The 21,613-nt window shown below is 69.2% G+C and overlaps 1 protein-coding gene and 1 long non-coding RNA gene across 2 annotated transcripts; one reads left to right on the forward strand and one right to left on the reverse strand.

Annotated features, from left to right (window-relative positions):
• The first annotated feature begins 2 nt into the window (after positions 1-2).
• Positions 3-17,762, forward strand: PPP1R13L (protein phosphatase 1 regulatory subunit 13 like). Its single transcript, XM_071800762.1, has 13 exons — positions 3-168; positions 2,350-2,405; positions 2,514-2,632; positions 2,728-3,476; positions 4,338-4,513; positions 6,392-6,480; positions 6,943-7,249; positions 8,103-8,614; positions 10,009-10,146; positions 11,679-11,812; positions 13,495-13,661; positions 16,168-16,367; positions 17,416-17,762. Exons 2-13 carry the CDS (start codon positions 2,351-2,353, stop codon positions 17,452-17,454), a joined length of 2,685 nt encoding a protein of 894 aa, XP_071656863.1. The 5' UTR covers positions 3-168; position 2,350; the 3' UTR covers positions 17,455-17,762.
• A 3,348-nt stretch (positions 17,763-21,110) lies between these two features.
• On the reverse strand, positions 21,111-21,574 carry LOC139826011 (uncharacterized). The gene is made up of 2 exons (XR_011736130.1): positions 21,471-21,574; positions 21,111-21,422 (listed from the first exon to the last, which is right to left on the reverse strand). It is a non-coding gene; the product is annotated as an uncharacterized lncRNA (long non-coding RNA).
• Between the last annotated feature and the right edge of the window lie 39 nt (positions 21,575-21,613).

Consider the following 21,613-nt stretch of genomic DNA (forward strand, 5'->3'; position numbering starts at 1 on the left):
CCCCCCGGTGGGCGTGGCCGGAACGCGGCGCGGCGGCGTTTAAAGGGGCAGCGACCTCCCGGGAGCGCCCGGTCACCCGTGGGGCCGCGACACCGGGCGTGGGGGCGTCAGGAACGACCACCGGGACTTCCCGCCAACGAACCACGCTGGGAAGCGCCGGCACTGCAGGTACCGGGAGGGGAATCCCGGGATTCAACCCCGTGGGACCCAACCCCCCCCACCCAAACCCCGCTGGACCCACGTGGCGCCCCGCTCGCCCCGCCCACTCGGGACCACCCCCCCCCCGTTGTGGGACCAACACCCTCCCACCCCCCGTGGGACCCCCCTCTGTGGGTTCCCCCCGCCGTGGGACCCGCCCCCCCCCTCGTGGGACCCCGCTCTGTGGGTTCCCCCCCACCCGTGGGTCCCGCCCCCCGTGGGACCTGCCCCCCCCTCCCCAGCCCGGGGCGCAGGGCGCGGCCCCCCCGCGTGACCCAGCGCTCTGGAATTGGGCGGAGGGGCCGCGGGAACGCGCCGCCCGCACCCACCAGGGACCGGACACGCGTGGGGCAGGTTCGGGGGCAAGGGGGGGTCCGGTTTGGGGTGCTGGGGAGCGGGGGGGAGCGCCCTTGGGTGCCCGGACGCCTGGGTCCGTTTCGCGGAGCGTCCCGAACACGGGGGGGGGCGCACCCGTGGGTGCCTCGGTCCGATTCGGGCGGGGGGGGGATGTTGGGGTGCTGAGGGTTGTGGGGAGCACCCATGGGTGCCCGGACGCCTGGGTCCCTTCCCAGCACCCATGGGCGCCCCGGACGCCTGGGTTCTTTTCCCAACACCCATGGGCGCCCCGGACGCCTGGGTTCTTTTCCCAACACCCATGGGGGCCCCGGACGCCTGGGTCCCTTCCCAGCACCCATGGGCGCCCCGGACGCCTGGGTTCTTTTCCCAGCACCCATGGGCGCCCGGACGCCTGGGTCCTTTCCCCCAGCACCCATGGGTGCCCCGGACGCCTGGGTCCCTTCCCAGCACCCATGGGTGCCCGGACGCCTGGGTCCCTTCCCAGCACCCATGGGCGCCCCGGACGCCTGGGTCCTTTCCCCCGGCACCCATGAGCGCCCCGGACGCCTGGGTCCTTTCTCCCGACTCCCCGGACGCCTGGGTCCTTTCCCAGCGCCCATGGGTGCCCCGGACACCTGGGTTCTTTATCTCGGCTCCCCGGACGCCTGGGTTCTTTTCCCAGCACCCATGGGTGCCCCGGACGCCTGGGTCCTTTCCCAACACCCATGGGTGCCCGGACGCCTGGGTTCTTTTCCCAGCACCCATGGGTGCCCCGGACGCCTGGGTCCTTTCCCAACACCCATGGGTGCCCCGGACGCCTGGGTTCTTTTTCCCGGCTCCCCGGACGCCTGGGTCCTTTCCCAGCACCCATGGGCGCCCGGACGCCTGGGTCCTTTCCCAGCGTCTCGCCGCCCCCCCCGGGGCGAGTTTGGGCTCGCCCGTCTCCCCGGGTGGGGCCGCGCGGGTGGGGCCGGGGGTGTGGGGGGGGCCACCCCTAAATCCCCCCCATGGGGCACCCACGATGTGGGAGTCCCCGCTCCACCCCGCCCCCCCCCTGGGGGGTCCCCTTAACACGGGGCGCCCCCCCTGCCCCGAGTCCGCGGGGGGGGGGGGAAGGGGGGCGGGCCCCGCCCCTCGCGCTGCGTTAATTAGCGGTAATTAGGCTGATGAGGCCGGCGGGTCCGGACACGTTCGCGCTCCCGCGTTCCCAGGGGAGCGGGGTGGCCCCTCCCACCCCGAAAGGGGCGTGTCCCCCGAAAGGGGCGTGTCCCCCGAAAGGGGCGTGTCCCCTGTCCCGAATGGGGGTGTCCCCACCTAAATGGGGGTGTCCCCAGAAATGGGGGCGTCCCCCCGTCCCAAATGGGGGCATGCCCATCCTAAATGGGGGTGTCCCCCCTCCCAAACGGGGGTGTCCCCACAATGGGGGTGTCCTTGTCCAAAATGGGGGTGTCCTCCCCTTCCCAAATGGGGGTGTCCCCACCAATGGGGGTGTCCCCCCCAACATTGGGGGTGCCCCCAGCAACACGGGGGTGTCCCCATCCCAAATGGGGGTGTCCCCACCAAAACTGGGGGTGTCCCACAAATGAGGGTGCCCCCCCAAAATCGGGGGTGCCCCCACCAACACAGGGGTGTCCCCACCAAAACTGGGGGTGTCCCCACCCATGGGGGTGTCCCTTCCAAAACGGGGGTGTCCCCAGAAACGGGGGTGTTCTCATCCTAAACGGGGGGGTCCCCCCCACCAATGGGGTTGTCCCCCCAAACCGGGGGTGCCCCCCCAATGTTGGGGTCCCCCCACCCACCCCCCGTGCCCCCCAGCATGGCGAGCGAGCGGCTGCGCAGCGCCCAGGACCTGCTGGACCTCACCTTCCAGTGTGAGTTCAATGGGGGGGCCGAGACACATTTGGGGGTCCCCCCGACCCCCCCATTAATTACACCCCCCCCCCATAAATTTCCACCCCCCCCCCCCAATTTTGCCCCAGCCCTGGCCATGCAGCACATGGACCTGAAGCAGGTGGAGCTGGACACGGCCGTGGCCAAGGTGGACGAGCTGTCCCGGCAGCTCGAGTCGCTCTGGACCGACGGCCCCGGCCCCCCCAAGGTGAAGTGGGGGGCCCCATAGCACCCCCGTACCCCATAACCCCCCCCGCCCCATTGAAACCCCGCCCCAGGTCGTTATAACCCCCCCCGTTATAGGAGCCGTTTGGTACCGACCGGAGCCGCTCGCCCCTGGGCCGGAGGAGCACGGAGACCCCCGAGGGTTTGGGGGAGCTGGGGGGGCGCCCCGGTTCTCCATGGGCCCCCCAGTACCTGTCAGTGGAGGATCGGGCCCCCCATTACCCACCCATGGAGGATCGGGCCCCCCAATACCTGTCAGTGGAGGATCGGGCCCCCCATTACCTCCCAATGGAGGATCGGGCCCCCCATTACCTGTCAATGGAGGATCGGGCCCCCCATTACTTGCCAATGGAGGATCGGGCCCCCAGCTCCCCCCGCCCCCCCCATTACCCCCCCCCGGAGGATCGGGCCCCCCATTACCTCCCAATGGAGGATCGGGCCCCCAGCTCCCCCCGCCCCCCCCATTACCCCCCCCCGGAGGATCGGGCCCCCTCCCCGCGCCCCAAAGTCCTCTCGGTGCCCTATGAGGGGTTGGGGGGCCGGGCCCCCTCCCCGCGCCCCCTTCGCCCCTACGAGTCCTTGGGGTTCGGGGGGTCCCCCCCGTTCCTGCCGGCGCCCCCCCCGTACGAGGCGCACGGGCTGTGCCCCCCCCTCGGCGGCCCCCCCGGGCCCTTCCGCGCTCAGGGTGAGTCTGGGGGGTCTCTGGGGTTTTGGGGTGCGGGGTGGGGTCCCCATGGGGGGTGTGCGGGGGTCACTGGCCTGGGGGGGCTGCTGGGCCCCCCCAAACCACTGGGGGTGTCCCTGTCCTCATGTGACCCCATCCTGGGGTGTCCCCCCCCAGGGGGTGTCCCTGTCCCCATGTGACCCCATTTTGGGGTGCCCCCCACCCAAGGGGGTCCCTGTCCCCAAGTGACCCCATCCTGGGGTGTCCCCCCCCAGGGGGTGTCCCTGTCCCCGTGTGACCCCGTTTTGGGGTGCCCCCCACCCAGGGGTGTCCCCATCCCCATGTGACCCCATTTGGGGGTGTCCCTGTCCCCAAGTGACCCTGTTTTGGGGTCCCCCTGTCCTCATGTGACCCCATTTTGGGGTGTGTCCCCCCCAGGGGTGTCCCCCTGTCCCCGCGTGACCCCGTTTGGGGTCCCCCCATCCCAATGTGACCCCGTTTTGGGGTCCCCCCATCCCAATGTGACCCCATTTGGGGTCCCCCCGTGACCCCGTTTTGGGGTCCCCCACCCCAATGTGACCCCGTTTTGGGGCCCCCCCATCCCAATGTGACCCCATTTGGGGTCCCCCCATCCCAATGTGACCCCGTTTTGGGGTCCCCCCGTCCCCGCGTGACCCCGTTTGGGGTCCCCCCATCCCAATGTGACCCCATTTGGGGGTCCCCCCATCCCAATGTGACCCCGTTTTGGGGCCCCCCCACCCCAATGTGACCCCATTTGGGGGTCCCCCATCCCAATGTGACCCCATTTGGGGCCCCCCCATCCCCGCGTGACCCCGTTTTGGGGTCCCCCCATCCCAATGTGACCCCGTCTTGGGTCCCCCCACCCCAATGTGACCCCGTTTTGGGGCCCCCCCGTCCCCCGTGACCCCGTTTTGGGGTCCCCCCATCCCAATGTGACCCCGTTTTGGGGCCCCCCCACCCCAATGTGACCCCATTTGGGGCCCCCCCGTCCCCCGTGACCCCGTTTTGGGGCCCCCCCACCCCAATGTGACCCCATTTGGGGCCCCCCCGTCCCCCGTGACCCCGTTTTGGGCCCCCCAGACGACCTCGTGCTGAAGCGGCGCCCGCCGAGGGGCTGGAACGAGTCCGACCTGGACGCGGCCGGCGAGAGGAGACCCCCGAGCGCGGGGGGGGGCGAGCGTGAGGGGGCGCGGGGGGCACCATGGGGGGGTTGGGTGGGGGGGTCTGGGGGGCACCATGGGGGGTTTGGGTGGGGGGGTCCGGGGTCTGGGGAGCACCATGGGGGGTTTGGGGGGCACCATGGGGGGTTTGGGTGGGGGGGACTGGGGTTTGGGGGGCACCATGGGGGGTTTGGGTGAGGGGGGTCTGGGGTTTGGGGGGCACCATGGGGGGTTTGGGGGCACTATGGGGGCTTTGGGTGGGGGCGTCTGGGGTTTGGGGGGCACCATGGGGGGTTTGGGGGCACTATGGGGGCTTTGGGTGGGGGGGGTCCAGGGTTTGGGGGGCACTATGGGGGGTTTGGGGGGCACCATGGGGGGTTTGGAGGGCACCATGGGGGGTTTGGGTGGGGGGGTCTGGGGTTTGGGGGGCACCATGGAGGGTTTGGGGGGCACCATGGGGGGTTTGGATGGGGGGGTCTGGGGTTTGGGGGGCACCATGGGGGGTTTGGGGGGCACTATGGGGGGTTTGGGTGGGGGGGTCTGGGGTTTGGGGGGCACCATGGGGGGTTTGGGGGGCACTATGGGGGGTTTGGGTGGGGGGGTCTGGGGTTTGGGGGGCACCATGGGGGGTTTGGGTGGGGGGGTCCGGGGTCTGGGGAGCACCATGGGGGGTTTGGGGGGCACTATGGGGGGTTTGGGTGGGGGGGTCTGGGGTTTGGGGGGCACCATGGGGGGTTTGGGGGGCACTATGGGGGGTTTGGGTGGGGGGGTCTGGGGTTTGGGGGGCACCATGGGGGGTTTGGGGGCACTATGGGGGGTTTGGGTGGGGGGGTCTGGGGTTTGGGGGGCACCATGGGGGGTTTGGGGGGCACTATGGGGGGTTTGGGTGGGGGGGTCTGGGGTTTGGGGGGCACCATGGGGGGTTTGGGGGGCACTATGGGGGGTTTGGGTGGGGGGGTCTGGGGTTTGGGGGGCACCATGGGGGGTTTGGGGGGCACTATGGGGGGTTTGGGTGGGGGGGTCTGGGGTTTGGGGGGCACCATGGGGGGTTTGGGGGGCACTATGGGGGGGTTTGGGTGGGGGGGTCTGGGGTTTGGGGGGCACCATGGGGGGCTTGGGGGGCACCATGGGGGGTTTGGATGGGGGGGTCTGGGGTTTGGGGGGCACCATGGGGGGTTTGGGGGGCACTATGGGGGGTTTGGGTGGGGGGGGTCCAGGGTTTGGGGGGCACCATGGGGGGTTTGGGGGGCACCATGGGGGGTTTGGGTGGGGGGGTCTGGGGTTTGGGGGGCACCATGGGGGGTTTGGGGGGCACTATGGGGGGTTTGGGTGGGGGGGGTCCAGGGTTTGGGGGGCACCATGGGGGGTTTGGGGGGCACTATGGGGGGGTTTGGGTGAATGGGGGCCGGGGTTTGGGGGGCACCATGGGGGTTTGGGGGGCACTATGGGGGGTTTGGGTGGGGGGTCTGGGGTTTGGGGGGCACCATGGGGGGTTTGGGGGCACTATGGGGGCTTTGGGTGGGGGGGGTCCAGGGTTTGGGGGGCACTATGGGGGGTTTGGGGGGCACCATGGGGGGTTGGGGGCTGGGGTGGGGGGCACCATGGGGGGTTGGGTGGGAGGAGTCCAGGGTTTGGGGGACACTATGGGGGGGCACAATGGGGGGGGCACCATGGGGGGTTTGGGGGCTGGGGGAGGCACCTCGAGGGGGTTTGGGGGACGCTATGGGGGGCACTGTGTGGGGGCACCATGGGGGGTCCGGGATTTGGGGGGCACCGTGGGGGATTTGGGGTCTGGGGGGGCACCGGGTGGGGTTTGGGTGGGGGGTCCCCGGTTTGGGGGGCACCGTGGGGGGTTTGGGGGGCACCGTCCCCCCGCTCTGAGCTCTGTGCCCCCCAGGCCCCACGGAGGCGCCGCCGAGCCTGCGCCCCTCGCTGGGACTCGCGCCCTGGAGGGAATCGAGTCTGGATGGGACCGGGGGGGGCAAGGTGGGCGCTGGGGGCGAGGGCGAGGGGGGCGCTGGGGGTCAAGGTGGGCGCTGGGGGTCAAGGGCGAGGGGTCGCTGGGGGTCAAGGTCAAGGTGGGTGCTGGGGGGTCAAGGTTCAAGTTGAGCAGTGGGGGGCTCAAGGTCCAAGTGGGTGCCGGGGGGTCAGGTTGGGCGCTGGGGGGGTCAAGGTCAAGGTGGGTGCTGAGGGCTCAAGGTGGGCACTGGGGGTCAAGGTGGCACTGAAGGTCAAAGTGTGCACTGGGGGTCAAGGTCAAGGTGGGCACTGGGGGGTCAAGATGTGCACTGGGGTGGGGTCAAGGGGCCACTAGGGGTCAAGGTCAAGGTGTGCACTGGGGGTCAAGGTCAAGATGGGCACAGGGGTCAAGGTCAAGGTGTCCATTACGGGGGGGCCCGGCGCCGTCCCCACGCCAGCCGAGCCCCCTCCGACGCCCCGTTCCCCCAGGAGGGCCCCTACGGGGGTCACAGCGCCACGCTGCCCCGCAACTACAAGGTGTCCCCGCTGCGGCGCTCGGGCGCCCCCCTGCCCCCCCGCGGCTGGGCGCCGCCCCCCCAGCCCGCCTCGCGCGTCCCCGTGCCCCCCCCCGGCCGCCCCCCCCGCCACAAACCGCTGCCGCTCTCCATGATCTTCAAGCTGCAGAACGCGCTTTGGGAGCAGGGGGTGGGGGGCGGCTCCCGGGGGGGGCTCCCCCCGCCCCCCCGCGCCCCCCAGAAGCAGCCGCAGGCCCCCCCGGGCCCGCTGGGGGGTGAAGGTGAGGAGCGGGGGGGTGGGGTCAGTGGGGCTCCCGGGTGCTGAGCCCCCAGCTGGGGGGTCCAGGGGGTACCCAGGGTGGGGGGTCCTTGGGGTACCCGGGGTGGGGGGGGTCCTTGGGGTACCCGGGGTGGGGGGGTCCATGGGGTACCCGGGGTGGGGGGTCCTTGGGGTACCCGGGGTGGGGGGGTCCATGGGGTACCCGGGGTGGGGGGTCCTGGGGGTACCCGGGGTGGGGGGTCCATGGGGTACCCGGGGTGGGGGGTCCTGGGGGTACCCGGGGTGGGGGGTCCATGGGGTACCCGGGGTGGGGGTCCTTGGGGTACCCGGGGTGGGGGGTCCATGGGATACCCGGGGTGGGGGGGGTCCATGCAATACCTGGGGTGGGGGGTCCATGGGGCTCCCATGGCAGGGGGTCCCTGGGGTTCCTGGGCAGGGGGTCCATGAGGTACCCAGCTAGGGGTCCATGGGGTACCCGGGGTGGGGGGGTCCATGGGGCTCCCATGTGCTGACCCCCCAGCTTGGGGGGGTCCCTGGGGCACCCATGGCAGGGGGTCCATGGGGTATCCAGCTGGGGGGTCTATGGGCTACCTGGGCAGGGGCTCCATGGGGCTCCCATGTCCTGACCCCCCAGCTGGGGGACCATGGGATACCCGGGGTGGGGGGTCCGTGGGATACCTGGGGTGAGGGGTCCATGGGGTACCCAGCTGGAGGCTCCATGGGGCTCCCATGTGCTGACCCCCCAGCTTGGGGGTCCCTGGGGCACCCATGGCAGGGGGTCCATGGGGTACCTGGGTTGGGGGTCCATGGGGCTCCCATGTGCTGACCCCCACCCCTCTCTCCTCCCCCCGCAGGCCCGTCCCGCCCCACCGCCCCGGACCCGTCCCGCTCTGTTCCCCCGGATCCATCCCGCCCCACCGCCCCGGATCCATCCCGCCCGGCTCCCCCGGACCCGTCCCGCTCTGCTCCCCCGGACCCGTCCCGCTCTGCTCCCCCGGACCCGTCCCCGCCGCCCCCGGATGCGGACGCGGAGCCGGAGGCGCTGGTCGCGGACCCCGAGGGCGTGGAGCGGCCGCTGAGCCCCACGCGGCTGCAGCCGGTGCTGCCCCCCGAGGCGCGGCGCGTCCCCGCGCTGCAGGAGCTCGCCCGCGCCCTGGCCGAGATGCCGCGCCCGCTCAAGCGCCGCGGCTCCATGGAGCTGAGCCCGGGCCCCGCGCCGCCGCCCGCCCGCGCCCGCCGCTACCGGCAGCTCATCCCGCGCCTGCTGCACCGCGCCGAGCCCGCGCCGGACCCCGCCGAGCCCGAGCCGCGCCCCGCCCCCGCCGCCGCCACGCCCACCGCGCCCGCCGCGGCCACGCCCACCGCGGTGAGTGCGGACCCGGTGGGTGCCCGGGGTCCCCCTGTGTCCCCATGTCCCGTGGGCTCCCAGGGTCCCCCGGGGTCCCCTCTGTATCCCCCCGGGTCCCCCCGAGCCCCGCCCTGCCCCGCGCCCCGCCCCCGCCTCGGCCACGCCCACCGCGCCCGCCGCGGCCACGCCCACCACGGTGAGTGCGGACCCGGTGGGTGCCCGGGGTCCCCCTGTGTCCCCTGTGTCCCCATGTCCCGTGGGCTCCCAGGGTCCCCCAGGGTCCCCAGTGTCCCCCGGGGTCCCCCCGAGCCCCGCCCTGCCCCGCGCCCCGCCCCCGCCGCCGCCACGCCCCCCGCGGTGAGTGCGGGGGAGTGCGGACCCAGTGGGTGCCCGGGGTCCCCCCGTGTCCCCCATGACCCCCATGTCCCCTCAGTGTCCCCCTATGTCCTGTGGGCTCCCAGTGTCCCCCGGGGTCCCCCCTGTATCCCCCCGGGTCCCCCCGAGCCCCGCCCCGCCCCCACCGCGGCCACGCCCACCACGGTGAGTGCGGGGGGAGTGGGGACCGAGTGGGTCCCCGTGTCCCTGTGTCCCCCCGGGTCCCACGGGTGTCCCAGGGGTGTCCCCAAGGTCCCCTGGGTCTGTCCCGGGGATGTCCCTGGGGTCCCCTGGGGGTGTCCTGGGGGTGTCCTGGGGGTGTCCTGGGGTGTCCCTGAGGGTGTCCCAGGTTGCCCATGGGGGTGTCCCAGGGGGTGTTCCCAAGGTCCCCTGGGTGTCCCTGGGGGTGTCCCTGGGTGTCCTGGGGTCTCCTGGGGGTGTCCCTGGGGGTGTCCCCAAGGTCCCGTGGGGGTGTCCTGGGGGTGTCCTGGGGTGTCCTGGGGTGTCCCTGGGGGTGTCCCAGGTTGCCCAGGGCGGGGTCCCTGGGTGTCCTGGGGTGTCCCCTGGGGGTGTCCCATGGGTGTCCCAAGGTCCCCTGGGTGTCCCTGGGGGTGTCCCAGGGGTGTCCCCAAGGTCCCCTGGGGGTGTCCTGGGGTGTCCCCGGGGGTGTCCCCAAGGTCCCCCGGGGGTGTCCTGGGGTGTCCCTGGGAGTGTCCTGAGGTGTCCCAGGGGTGTCCCCAAGGTCCCCTGCGGGTGTCCCAGGGGTGTCCCTGGGGGTGTCCCCAAGGTCCCCTGGGGGTGTCCTGGGGTGTCCCCAAGGTCCCCTGGGTGTCCCTGGGGGTGTCCTGAGGTGTCCCAGGGGTGTCCCAGGGGTGTCCCTGGGGTGTCCCGAAGGTCCCCCGGGGGTGTCCTGAGGTGTCCCAGGGGTGTCCCCAAGGTCCCCCGGGGGTGTCCCGGGGTGTCCCAAGGTCCCCCGGGTGTCCCAGGGTCCCCCGGGGTGTCCGTGGCCCCGGTGTCCCTGACGCGCTGATTGGCAGGAGCTGCGCCCGGCCCTGCGCGCCCCCTCCTCCCCCCGGCGGCGCCCGGGGGCGCGGGTCCGCTTGGACCCCCTGGTGCTGCTGCTGGACGCGGCGCTGAGCGGGGAGCTGGACGTGGTGCGCCAGGCCGTGGCCGAGGTGACGATGGGGACATGGTGGGGACATGGGGACAGGGATGGGGACATGGGGACAGTGATGGGGACATGGGGACAGGGACAGGGGAGCTGGACGTGGTGCGCCAGGCCGTGGCCGAGGTGACAATGGGGACATGGGGACAGGGATGGGGACATGGGGACAGTGATGGGGACAGGGACATGGGGACAGTGATGGGGACATGGGGACAGTGATGGGGACATGGGGACAGGGACAGGGGAGCTGGACGTGGTGCGCCAGGCCGTGGCCGAGGTGACGATGGGGACATGGTGGGGACATGGTGGGGACATGGGGACAGTGATGGGGACATGGGGACAGGGACAGGGGAGCTGGACGTGGTGCGCCAGGCCGTGGCCGAGGTGACAATGGGGACATGGGGACAGTGATGGGGACATGGGGACAGGGACATGGGGACAGTGATGGGGACAGTGATGGGGACATGGGGACAGGGACATGGGGACAGGGACATGGGGACAGTGATGGGGACAGGGACAGGGGAGCTGGACGTGGTGCGCCAGGCCGTGGCCGAGGTGACAATGGGGACATGGGGACAGGGACAATGACATGGGAACGGGGACATGGGGACAGGGATGGGATGGGGTGTCAGTGGGTGACAGTGGGGATGTCAGTGGGTGACCCTGGGTGACACTGGGTGACACTGGGTGACATGGGTTGGTGTCCCCAACTGAACAACCCCAGCCAGCCCAACGCGGAGGGGATGGGGCGGCAGTGGCTGGCAGTGGATGACACTGGGTGACACTGGGTGACACTGGGTGACATTGGGTGACACTGGGTGACCCTGGTGTCCCCAGCTGAACGACCCCAGCCAGCCCAACGTGGAGGGGATGGGGTGGCAGTGGCTGGCAGTGGGTGACACTGGGTGACACTGGGTGACATTGGGTGACACTGGGTGACCCTGGTGTCCCCAGCTGAACGACCCCAGCCAGCCCAACGCTGAGGGGATGGGGCGGCAGTGGCTGGCAGTGGGTGACAATGGGTGTCAGTGGGGACGATGAGGTGATGCTGGGTGGCCCTGGGTGACCCTGGGTGACATTGGGTGACACTGGGTGACACTGATGTCCCCCCCAGCTGAACGACCCCAGCCAGCCCAACGCCGAGGGGATGGGGTGGTAGCGACTGTCAGTGGGTGGCAATGGGTGACGCTGGGTGACACTGGGTGACATGGGTTGGTGTCCCCAACTGAACAACCCCAGACAGCCCAACGCTGAGGGGATGGGGCGGCAGTGGCTGGCAGTGGGTGACAATGGGTGACAATGGGTGATGCTGGGTGACCCTGGGTGACACTGGGTGACACTGGGTGACACTGATGTCCCCCCCAGCTGAACGACCCCAGCCAGCCCAACGCCGAGGGGATGGGGTGGCAGTGGCTGGCAGTGGGTGACCCTGGGTGACCCTGGGTGACACTGGGTGACCCTGGGTGACATTGGGTGACACTGGGTGACACTGGGTGACAATGGGTGACACTGGGTGACATTGGGTGACCCTGGTGTCCCCAGCTGAACGACCCCAGCCAGCCCAACGCCGAGGGCATCACCGCGCTCCACAACGCCATCTGCGGGGCCAACTACGGCGTCGTGGAGTTCCTGATCGGCTGCGGCGCCGACGTCAACTCCCCCGACAGCCACGGCTGGTACGGGACCCCGAAACGGGGGGGGGGCACGGAACGGGGGGGGACACGGGGACCCCACAGCCACGGCTGGTACGGCACCCCGAAACGGGGGGGGGGCACGGGGACCCCACAGCCACGGCTGGTACGGGACCCCGAAATGGGGGGGGACCCCGGAACGGGGGGGGGGGCACGGGGACCCCACAGCCACGGCTGGTACGGGACCCCGGAACGGGGGGGGACCCCGAAATGGGGGGGGACACGGGGACCCCACAGCCACGGCTGGTACGGGACCCCGAAACGGGGGGGGGGCATGGGGACCCCACAGCCACGGCTGGTACGGGACCCCGGAACGGGGGGGGACCCCGAAACGGGGGGGGGGGCACGGGGACCCCACAGCCACGGCTGGTACGGGACCCCGAAACGGGGGGGGACCCCGAAATGGGGGGGGCACGGGGACCCCACAGCCACGGCTGGTACGGGACCCCGAAACGGGGGGGGGGCACGGAACGGGGGGGGACACGGGGACCCCACAGCCACGGCTGGTACGGCACCCCGAAATGGGGGGGGACCCCGAAATGGGGGGGGGGCACGGGGACCCCACAGCCACGGCTGGTACGGGACCCCGGAACGGGGGGGGACCCCGGAACGGGGGGGGGCACGGGGACCCCACAGCCACGGCTGGTACGGGACCCCAAAATGGGGGGGGACCCCGAAATGGGGGGGGGGCACGGGGACCCCACAGCCACGGCTGGTACAGGACCCCGAAACGGGGGGGGACCCCGAAATAGGGGGAACCCCAACAGGGGATGGGGGACCCCATGGCCATGGGTGGTACGGGGGGACCCCAGAACAGGGTGGGGGGCTGGGGGACCCCACAGATGGTGGGATGACGATGGGGACCCCAATAATCCCTGTGACTGGGGATGGGGACCCCAATAACCCTATGACTGGGGATGGGGACCCCAATAACCCTGTGACTGGGACCCCAATAACCCTGTGAGTGGGGATGGGGACCCCAATAACCCTGTGACTGGGACCCCAATAACCCTGTGAGTGGGGATGGGGACCCCAATAACCCTGTGACTGGGACCCCAATAACCCTGTGACTGGGGAAGGGGACCCCAATAACCCTGTGACTGGGACCCCAATAACCCTATGACTGGGGAAGGGGACCCCAATAACCCTGTGACTGGGACCCCAATAACCCTGTGACTGGGGAAGGGGACCCCAATAACCCTGTGAGTGGGAAGGGGACCCCAATAACCCTGTGACTGGGACCCCAATAACCCTGTGACTGGGGACCCCAATAACCCTGTGACTGGGGAAGGGGACCCCAATAACCCTGTGACTGGGACCCCAATAACCCTGTGACTGGGGAAGGGGACCCCAATAACCCTGTGACTGGGACCCCAATAACCCTGTGACTGGGGACCCCAATAACCCTATGACTGGGGAAGGGGACCCCAATAACCCTGTGACTGGGGATGGGGACCCCAATAACCCTGTGACTGGGGAAGGGGACCCCAATAACCCTGTGACTGGGGATGGGGACCCCAATAACCCTGTGACTGGGGAAGGGGACCCCAATAACCCTGTGACTGGGACCCCAATAACCCTGTGAGTGGGAAGGGGACCCCAATAGTCCCCGGTGCGGGGTCCCGGCGCGGGCGCCCCCAGCGCCGCTCACGGCCCCGTTTGCCCAGGACCCCCCTGCACTGCGCGGCCTCGTGCAACGACACGAGCGTGTGCGTGGCGCTGGTGCAGCACGGGGCCGCCGTCTTCGCCACCACCAGCAGCGACGGCAGCCTGGCGGCCGACAAGTGCGACCCCTTCCGCCAGGGCTACGCCGACTGCTACAGCTACCTCACCGGTACACGGGGACGTGGGGGGCATTGGGGACATTGGGGACATTGGGGGTAATGGGGGCATTGGGGGCAATGGGGGCAATGGGGAAGTGCGACCCCTTCCGCCAGGGCTACGCCGACTGCTACAGCTACCTCACCGGTACACGGGGACGTGGGGGGCATTGGGGACATTGGGGACATTGGGGGTAATGGGGGCATTGGGGGCAATGGGGGCAATGGGGAAGTGCGACCCCTTCCGCCAGGGCTACGCCGACTGCTACAGCTACCTCACCGGTACCTGGGGACGTGGGGACGTTGGGGACATCGGGGGCATTGGGGGCATTGGGGGCATTGGGGGCAATGGGGACATTGGGGGCATTGGGGGCATTGGGGGCAATGGGGGCATTGGGGGCAATGGGGAAGTGCGACCCCTTCCGCCAGGGCTACGCCGACTGCTACAGCTACCTCACCGGTACCTGGGGACGTGGGGACGCTGGGGACATCGGGGGCAATGGGGACATTGGGGGTAATGGGGGCATTGGGGGCAATGGGGACATTGGGGGCATTGGGGGCATTGGGGACATTGGGGGCAATGGGGAAGTGCGACCCCTTCCGCCAGGGCTACGCCGACTGCTACAGCTACCTCACCGGTACATGGGGACGTGGGGACGTTGGGGACATCGGGGGCATTGGGGGCAATGGGGGCATTGGGGGCATTGGGGGTAATGGGGATAATGGGGACATTGGGGGCAATGGGGGCATTGGGGACATTGGGGGTAATGGGGACATTGGGGGCATTGAGGGCAATGGGGGCATTGGGGACATTGGGGACATTAGGGGTAATGGGGGCATTGGGGGCAATGGGGCCATTGGGGGTGATGGGGACATTGGGGGCATTGGGGGCAGTGGGGGTGGCCCTGGGGGTCACATCCTGCCCATGCCCCCCAGGGGTGGAGCAGGGCATGGGGGTGCTGAACCGCGGCGTGGTCTACGCGCTCTGGGACGGTGTGCGGTGCACTGGGGTGCACTGGGGTGCACTGGGGTGCATTGGGGTTCATTGGGGTGCATTGGGGTGCACTGGGGTGCACTGGGGTGCACTGGGGTGCATTGGGGTTCATTGGGGTGCATTGGGGTGCACTGGGGTGCACTGGGGTGCACTGGGGTGCATTGGGGTGCATTGGGGTGCACTGAGGTGCATTGGGGTGCATTGGGGTGCTGTGGTCCCATCCTGGCAGGCGTGGAGCAGGGCATGGGGGTGCTGAACCGCGGCGTGGTCTACGCGCTCTGGGATGGGGTGGGGTGCACTGGGGTGCATTGGGGTGCACTGAGGTGCATTGGGGTGCATTGGGGTGCTGTGGTCCCATCCTGGCAGGCGTGGAGCAGGGCATGGGGGTGCTGAACTGCAGCGTGGTCTACGCGCTCTGGGATGGGGTGGGGTGCACTGGGGTGCACTGGGGTGCACTGGGGTTCATTGGGGTTCATTGGGGTGCACTGGGGTGCACTGGGGTGCACTGGGGTTCATTGGGGTGCTGTGGTCCCATCCTGGCAGGCGTGGAGCAGGGCATGGGGGTGCTGAACCGCGGCGTGGTCTACGCGCTCTGGGATGGGGTGGGGTGCACTGGGGTGCACTGGGGTTCATTGGTCCCATCCTGCCAGGGGTGGAGCAGGGCATGGGGGTGCTGAACCGCGGCGTGGTCTACGCGCTCTGGGATGGGGTGGGGTGCACTGGGGTTCATTGGGGTGCACTGGGGTGCACTGGGGTTCATTGGGTCCCATCCTGGCAGGGGTGGAGCAGGGCATGGGGGTGCTGAACCGCGGCGTGGTCTACGCGCTCTGGGATGGGGTGGGGTGCACTGGGGTGCACTGGGGTGCATTGGGGTTCATTGGGGTGCATTGGGGTGCACTGGGGTGCACTGGGGTGCATTGGGGTTCACTGGGGTGCACTGGGGTGCATTGGGGTGCATTGGGGTGCACTGGGGTGCACTGGGGTGCATTGGGGTGCTGTGGTCCCATCCTGCCAGGGGTGGAGCAGGGCATGGGGGTGCTGAACCGCGGCGTGGTCTACGCGCTCTGGGATGGGGTGGGGTGCACTGGGGTGCACTGGGGTGCACTGGGGTGCATTGGGGTGCTGTGGTCCCATCCTGCCAGGGGTGGAGCAGGGCATGGGGGTGCTGAACCGTGGCGTGGTCTACGTGCTCTGGGATGGGGTGGGGTGCACTGGGGTGCACTGGGGTGCATTGGGGTGCATTGGGGTGCTGTGGTCCCATCCTGCCAGGGGTGGAGCAGGGCATGGGGGTGCTGAACCGCGGCGTGGTCTACGCGCTCTGGGATGGGGTGGGGTGCATTGGGGTGCACTGGGGTGCACTGGGGTGCACTGGGGTGCATTGGGGTTCATTGGGGTGCACTGGGGTGCATTGGGGTGCACTGGGGTGCATTGGGGTTCATTGGGGTGCACTGGGGTGCATTGGGGTGCATTGGGGTGCACTGGGGTGCACTGGGGTGCATTGGGGTGCTGTGGTCCCATCCTGCCAGGGGTGGAGCAGGGCATGGGGGTGCTGAACCGCGGCGTGGTCTACGCGCTCTGGGACCGCCCCGCGGCGCTGCCGGACGAGCTCTCGTTCCGGGAGGGGGACTCGGTGACCGTGCTGCGCCGGCCCCCCCCGCCCGAGCTGGACTGGTGGTGGGGGTCCCTGAGCGGCCACCAGGGCTACGTGCCCAGGAACTACTTCGGGGTGAGTGCGCGACGGGGGGGCCCCAGAACCAGGGGGGCCCAAAACCCGGGGGGCTCAGGGGTGCCCAGCAGCACCCATAGACACCCCATAGACACCCCATGGATACCCCATGGACACCCCATGGACACCCCATAGACACCCCATGGACACCCCATGGACACCCCATAGACACCCCATGGATACCCCATGGACACCCCATGGACACCCCATGGACACCCCATAGACACCCCATAGACACCCCATAGACACCCCATGGACACCCCATGGACACCCCATGGACACCCCATAGACACCCCATGGATACCCCATGGACACCCCATGGACACCCCATAGACACCCCATGGATACCCCATGGACACCCCATGGATACCCCATGGACACCCCATGGACACCCCATAGACACCCCATGGACACCCCAAAACCCAGGGGGGCTCAGGGACACCCAGCAGCACCCATAGACACCCCATGGACACCCCATGGACACCCCATGGACACCCCAAAACCCGGAGGGACTCAGGGGCACCCAGCAGCACCCACACACCCCCCACAGACACCCCAGAACCCTTGAGGGGGGCTCAGGGACACCCCACAGCACCCACAGACACCCCAGAACCCTTGGGGGCACCCACAGCACCCATAGACCTGGGGGGACCCACAGCACCCACAGACACCCCACAGACACCCCAAAACCTTGGGGGGCTCAGGGACACCCAGCAGCACCCACAGACACCCCCAAACCCTGGGGGGCTCAGGGACACCCAGCAGCACCCACAGACACCCCAAACCCCTGGGAGGCACCCACAGCACCCACAGACACCCCAGAACCCTGGGGGGCACCCACAGCACCCACAGACCTGGGGGGACCCACAGTGCCCACAGACACCCCAGAACTCTGGGGGGGGACCCATGGACACCCCACAACCCTGGGTGGGGGGCACCCACAGCACCCACAGACACCCCACAGCCCCAGGGGGGTTCCCACAGCACCCACGACCTGGGGGGGGTCCCACAGCACCCATGGCCCCCCCTGACCCCCCTTTCCCCCCAGCTCTTCCCCCGGGTGCGGCCGCAGCGCAAGAAGGTCTGAGGGGGGCAGAGGACACGGGGGCCCCCCCCAGCCCCTCGGGGACCCCCAGCCCCCCGGGGCCCCCGGCGTGTCCTCGGCTGCCCCCCCATCCCGGCCCCCCATCGGGTGACACGGGGGTGTCCGACGCGTTTGGGTGGAGCTGGGGACACGTCGCATCAGCTGGGGGGTGACGTGGGTGCTGAGCCCCCCCCAGGGCCCCGTCACCCCAAATTCATCCTCATCCTCCTCATCCTCCCCCCAGGGCCCTCGGTCCCGGGCGCTTGTAGAACTGTAGGTGCAGCCCCAATAAAGCGGCGATCGAGCCCTTGGTTGGTGGTTTCTCCATCAACTCAACCCAACCCAACTCAACCCAACCCAACTCAACCCAACCCAACTCAACCCAACCCAACTCAACCCAACTCAACCCAACCCAACTCAACCCAACCCAACTCAACTCAACCCAACCCAACTCAACCCAACCCATCCAAACGCAACCCAAGTCAACTCAACCCGACCCAACTCAACCCAACCCATCCAAACCCAACCCAAGTCAACTCAACCCGACCCAATCCAACTCAACCCATCTCAACCCAACCCAACTCAACCCATCCCAACCCAACTCAACCCAACCCAACCCAACCCAACTCAACCCAACCCAACTCAACCCAACCCAACCCAACCCAACCCAACCCATCCCAACCCAACCCAACCCAACCCATCCCAACCCATCTCAACCCAACCCAACCCAACCCAACCCGACTCAACCCATCCCAACCCAACCCAACTCAACCCAACCCAACTCAACCCAACCCAACTCAACCCAACCCAACTCAACCCAACCCAACTCAACCCAACCCAACTCAACCCATCTCAACCCAACCCAACCCAACTCAACCCATCCCATCCCAACCCAACTCAACCCATCCCAACCCAACCCAACCCAACCCAACCCAACCCAACCCAACCCAACTCAACCCAACCCAACTCAACCCAACCCATCCCAACCCATCCCAACCCATCCCAACCCATCTCAACCCATCTCAACCCATCTCAACCCAACTCAACCCAACTCAACCCAACTCAGCCCATCCCAACCCAACCCAACTCAACCCGACTCAACCCATCCCAACCCAACCCAACTCAACCCGACTCAACCCATCCCAACCCAACTCAACTCATCCCAACCCAACTCAACCCATCCCAACCTAACTCAACCCAACCCAACTCAACCCATCCCAACCCAACCCAGCTCAACCCAACCCAAACCAGCTCGACCCAACCAACCCAAGTCAACCCAACCCATCCAAACCAAACCCATCCCAACCCAACCCAAGTCAACCCGACCCGAGTCAACCCAACCCGACCCAAGTCAACCCAACCCCACTCAACCCAACTCCACTCAACCCAACCCCACTCAACCCAACCCCACTCAACCCAACCCAACTCGATGCAATCCGACTCAACCCAACCCAACCCAATTCGACCCAACTCAACCCAACCCCAGTCAACGCAACTCAACCCAACCCAACTCAACCAGATTCAACCGAACCCAACCCAACCTTCCCAAGCCACGCCCCCATCTCAAGCCACGCTCCCAGCTCCTGCAGTCCCGTGGGTGGCCACCAGAGGGCACCAGCACCAAGGGACTTCGGGGACATTGGGATGGCCGGGAGGGGGCGGGGCTTCTTGACCAGTTTGGGGGGGTCCCTGCTTACCTGGCCTTGGTGACACCCCTGTCCCCATTTACCTGGCCGTGGTGACATCCCTGTCCCCACGTGTCCCTGTGTGGTGACACCCCTGTCCCTGCAATGTCCCATCCGTATCCCTATGTGTCCTTGTCCCCATTTACCTGGCCGTGGTGACACCCCTGTCCCCTCAATGTCCCATCCCTGTCCCCATGTGTCCGTGTCCCCATTACCTGCCCATGGTGACACCCCTGTCCTTGCAATGTCCCATCCCTGTCCGCACGTGTCCCTGTCCCCATTACCTGCCCATGGTGACACTCTTGTCCCTGCAATGTCCCATCCATGTCCCTGCGTGTCCCTGTCCCCATTACGTGCCCATGGTGACACCCCTGTCCCTGTCCCCGCACCCCAGCCCACGCTGCCCCCCCATTCCCGGTGCCACCCCCATCGTGTCCCCCCGGTCCCCTTGTCCCTTCCTGGCGCCCCCGTTTCCGTCCCCGCCGCCGCCGTCCCCTTCCCACGCGGGGGGGTGCACGGTGACCCTGGCCCCGCCGAGGACCCCTATTTATAGTCCTCGCTCCTTCCTGGCCACATCCGGCCTATTTTTGTCACCAAGGGGGGGTGACAACGGACACGGCGGCCCCGTCCGTGTCCCGTGTGTCCCCCCAGGATGTGGCGAGACCCGGGGGGGGTGACAATGCGGGGGGGCAAAGGGACAGGGGGGTGGCAAAGGGGCACGGGGGTGACAATGGGGGGTGGCAGAGGGGCACAAGGGGGGTGGCAAAGGGACACAGGGAGTGACAATGGGGGGTGGCAAAGGGACACGGGGGGGTGACAATGGGGAGTGAAAGAGGGACACGGGGGTGGCCGTGCCCGGTGTCACCCCCCCCTTTTTGTCACCGTGGGGGGGACACGCAAGGTGTCACATGCAGGCGCCAGGGGGGAGGGGTGTCCCCTCCTGTCCCCCCCCGCGCGGTGTCCCCTCCTGTCCCCCCCCCGCGCGGTGTCCCCTCCTGTCTGAACTCCCCCCCCCCGCGCGGTGTCCCCTCCTGTCCCCCCCTCCCCGCGGTGTCCCCTCCCGTCCCCCCCCGCGGTGTCCCCTCCTGTCCCCCCCTCCCCGCGGTGTCCCCTCCCGTCCCCCCCCGCGGTGTCCCCTCCTGTCCCCCCCTCCCCGCGGTGTCCCCTCCTGTCCCCCCCCCGCGCGGTGTCCCCTCCTGTCCCCCCCTCCCCGCGGTGTCCCCTCCCGTCCCCCCCGCGCGGTGTCCCCTCCTGTCCGAACCCCCCCGCCCCCCCGCGGTGTCCCCCCCGTCCCCCCCCGCGGTGACTTCCCGGAGCGGCGCTGGTGGCGTTTTCCTTCCTCCCCCCCCCCGGAGCGGCCACCGCGGGGGGGACGCGGGGACACGCACGGGAGAGCGATCCTGGCGGGGACTGGGGTGTCCCCAACCCCCGTGTCCCCAACCCCGTGTCCCCAACCCCCGTGTCCCCAACCCTGCGAGGGGGGGCCCCGTGTCCCCAACCCCTGTGTCCCCAACCCTGAGAGGGGGGTCCCCGTGTCCCCAACCCTGAGAGGGGGGTCCCCATGTCTCCAACCCCGTGTCCCCAACTGTGCGAGTGGGGGTCCCCGTGTCCCCAACTGCCGTGTCCCCAACCCCGTGTCCCCAGCCCCTATGCATGGGGTGTCCCTGTGTCCCCAACCCAGTGTCCCCAACCCTGCGACTGGGGTGTGCCTGTGTCCCCCAGACCTGTGTCCCCCAGTCCCATGTCCCCAACCCCTGTGTCCCCAACCCCAGTGCACGGGGTGTCCCCGTGTCCCCAACCCCTGTGACATCCCCATGTCCCCAACCCCTGTGTCCCCAACCCCAGTGCACGGGCTGTCCCCATGTCCATGTCCCCGTGTCCCCATGTCCCCGTGTCCCCAACCTCTGTGACCGGGGTGTCCCCGTGTCCCTGTCCCCGTGTCCCCAAGCGAGGGACAAGACCACACTGCAGCGCTTCATTGACACCATTTATACAGGGGCTGGGGGCCCCGAGCGCCCAGATTGGGGTGCAGGGGGGACCCAGATTTGGGGGAGCTCAGCACCCAGATTGGGGTGCAGGGGGCACCCAGATTTGGGGGAGCTCAGCGCCCAGATTGGGGTGCAGGGGGCACCCAGATTTGGGGGAGCTCAGCACCCAGATTGGGGTGCAGGGGGCACCCAGATTTGGGGGAGCTCAGCGCCCAGATTGGGGTGCAGGGGGCACCCAGATTTGGGGGAGCTCAGCACCCAATTTTGGGGTACAACATGGCACCCAGATTTGGGGGAGCTCAGCACCCTATTTTGGGGTACAACATGGCACCCAGATTTGGGGGACCCAGCCCCCAGTATCAGGGTGCCCCCATTTCAGGGTCCCCCCAGTTTTGGTGTCCCTCACTTTCTAGGTCCCCCCAGTATCAGGGTTCCCCCCCAGTATCAGGGTTCCCCAGTATCAGGGTTCCCCCCCAGTATCAGGGTCCC

This window comes from Patagioenas fasciata, chromosome 33 (assembly GCF_037038585.1).
Source record: "Patagioenas fasciata isolate bPatFas1 chromosome 33, bPatFas1.hap1, whole genome shotgun sequence".
In the NCBI taxonomy this organism is placed as follows: Eukaryota; Metazoa; Chordata; class Aves; order Columbiformes; family Columbidae; genus Patagioenas; species Patagioenas fasciata.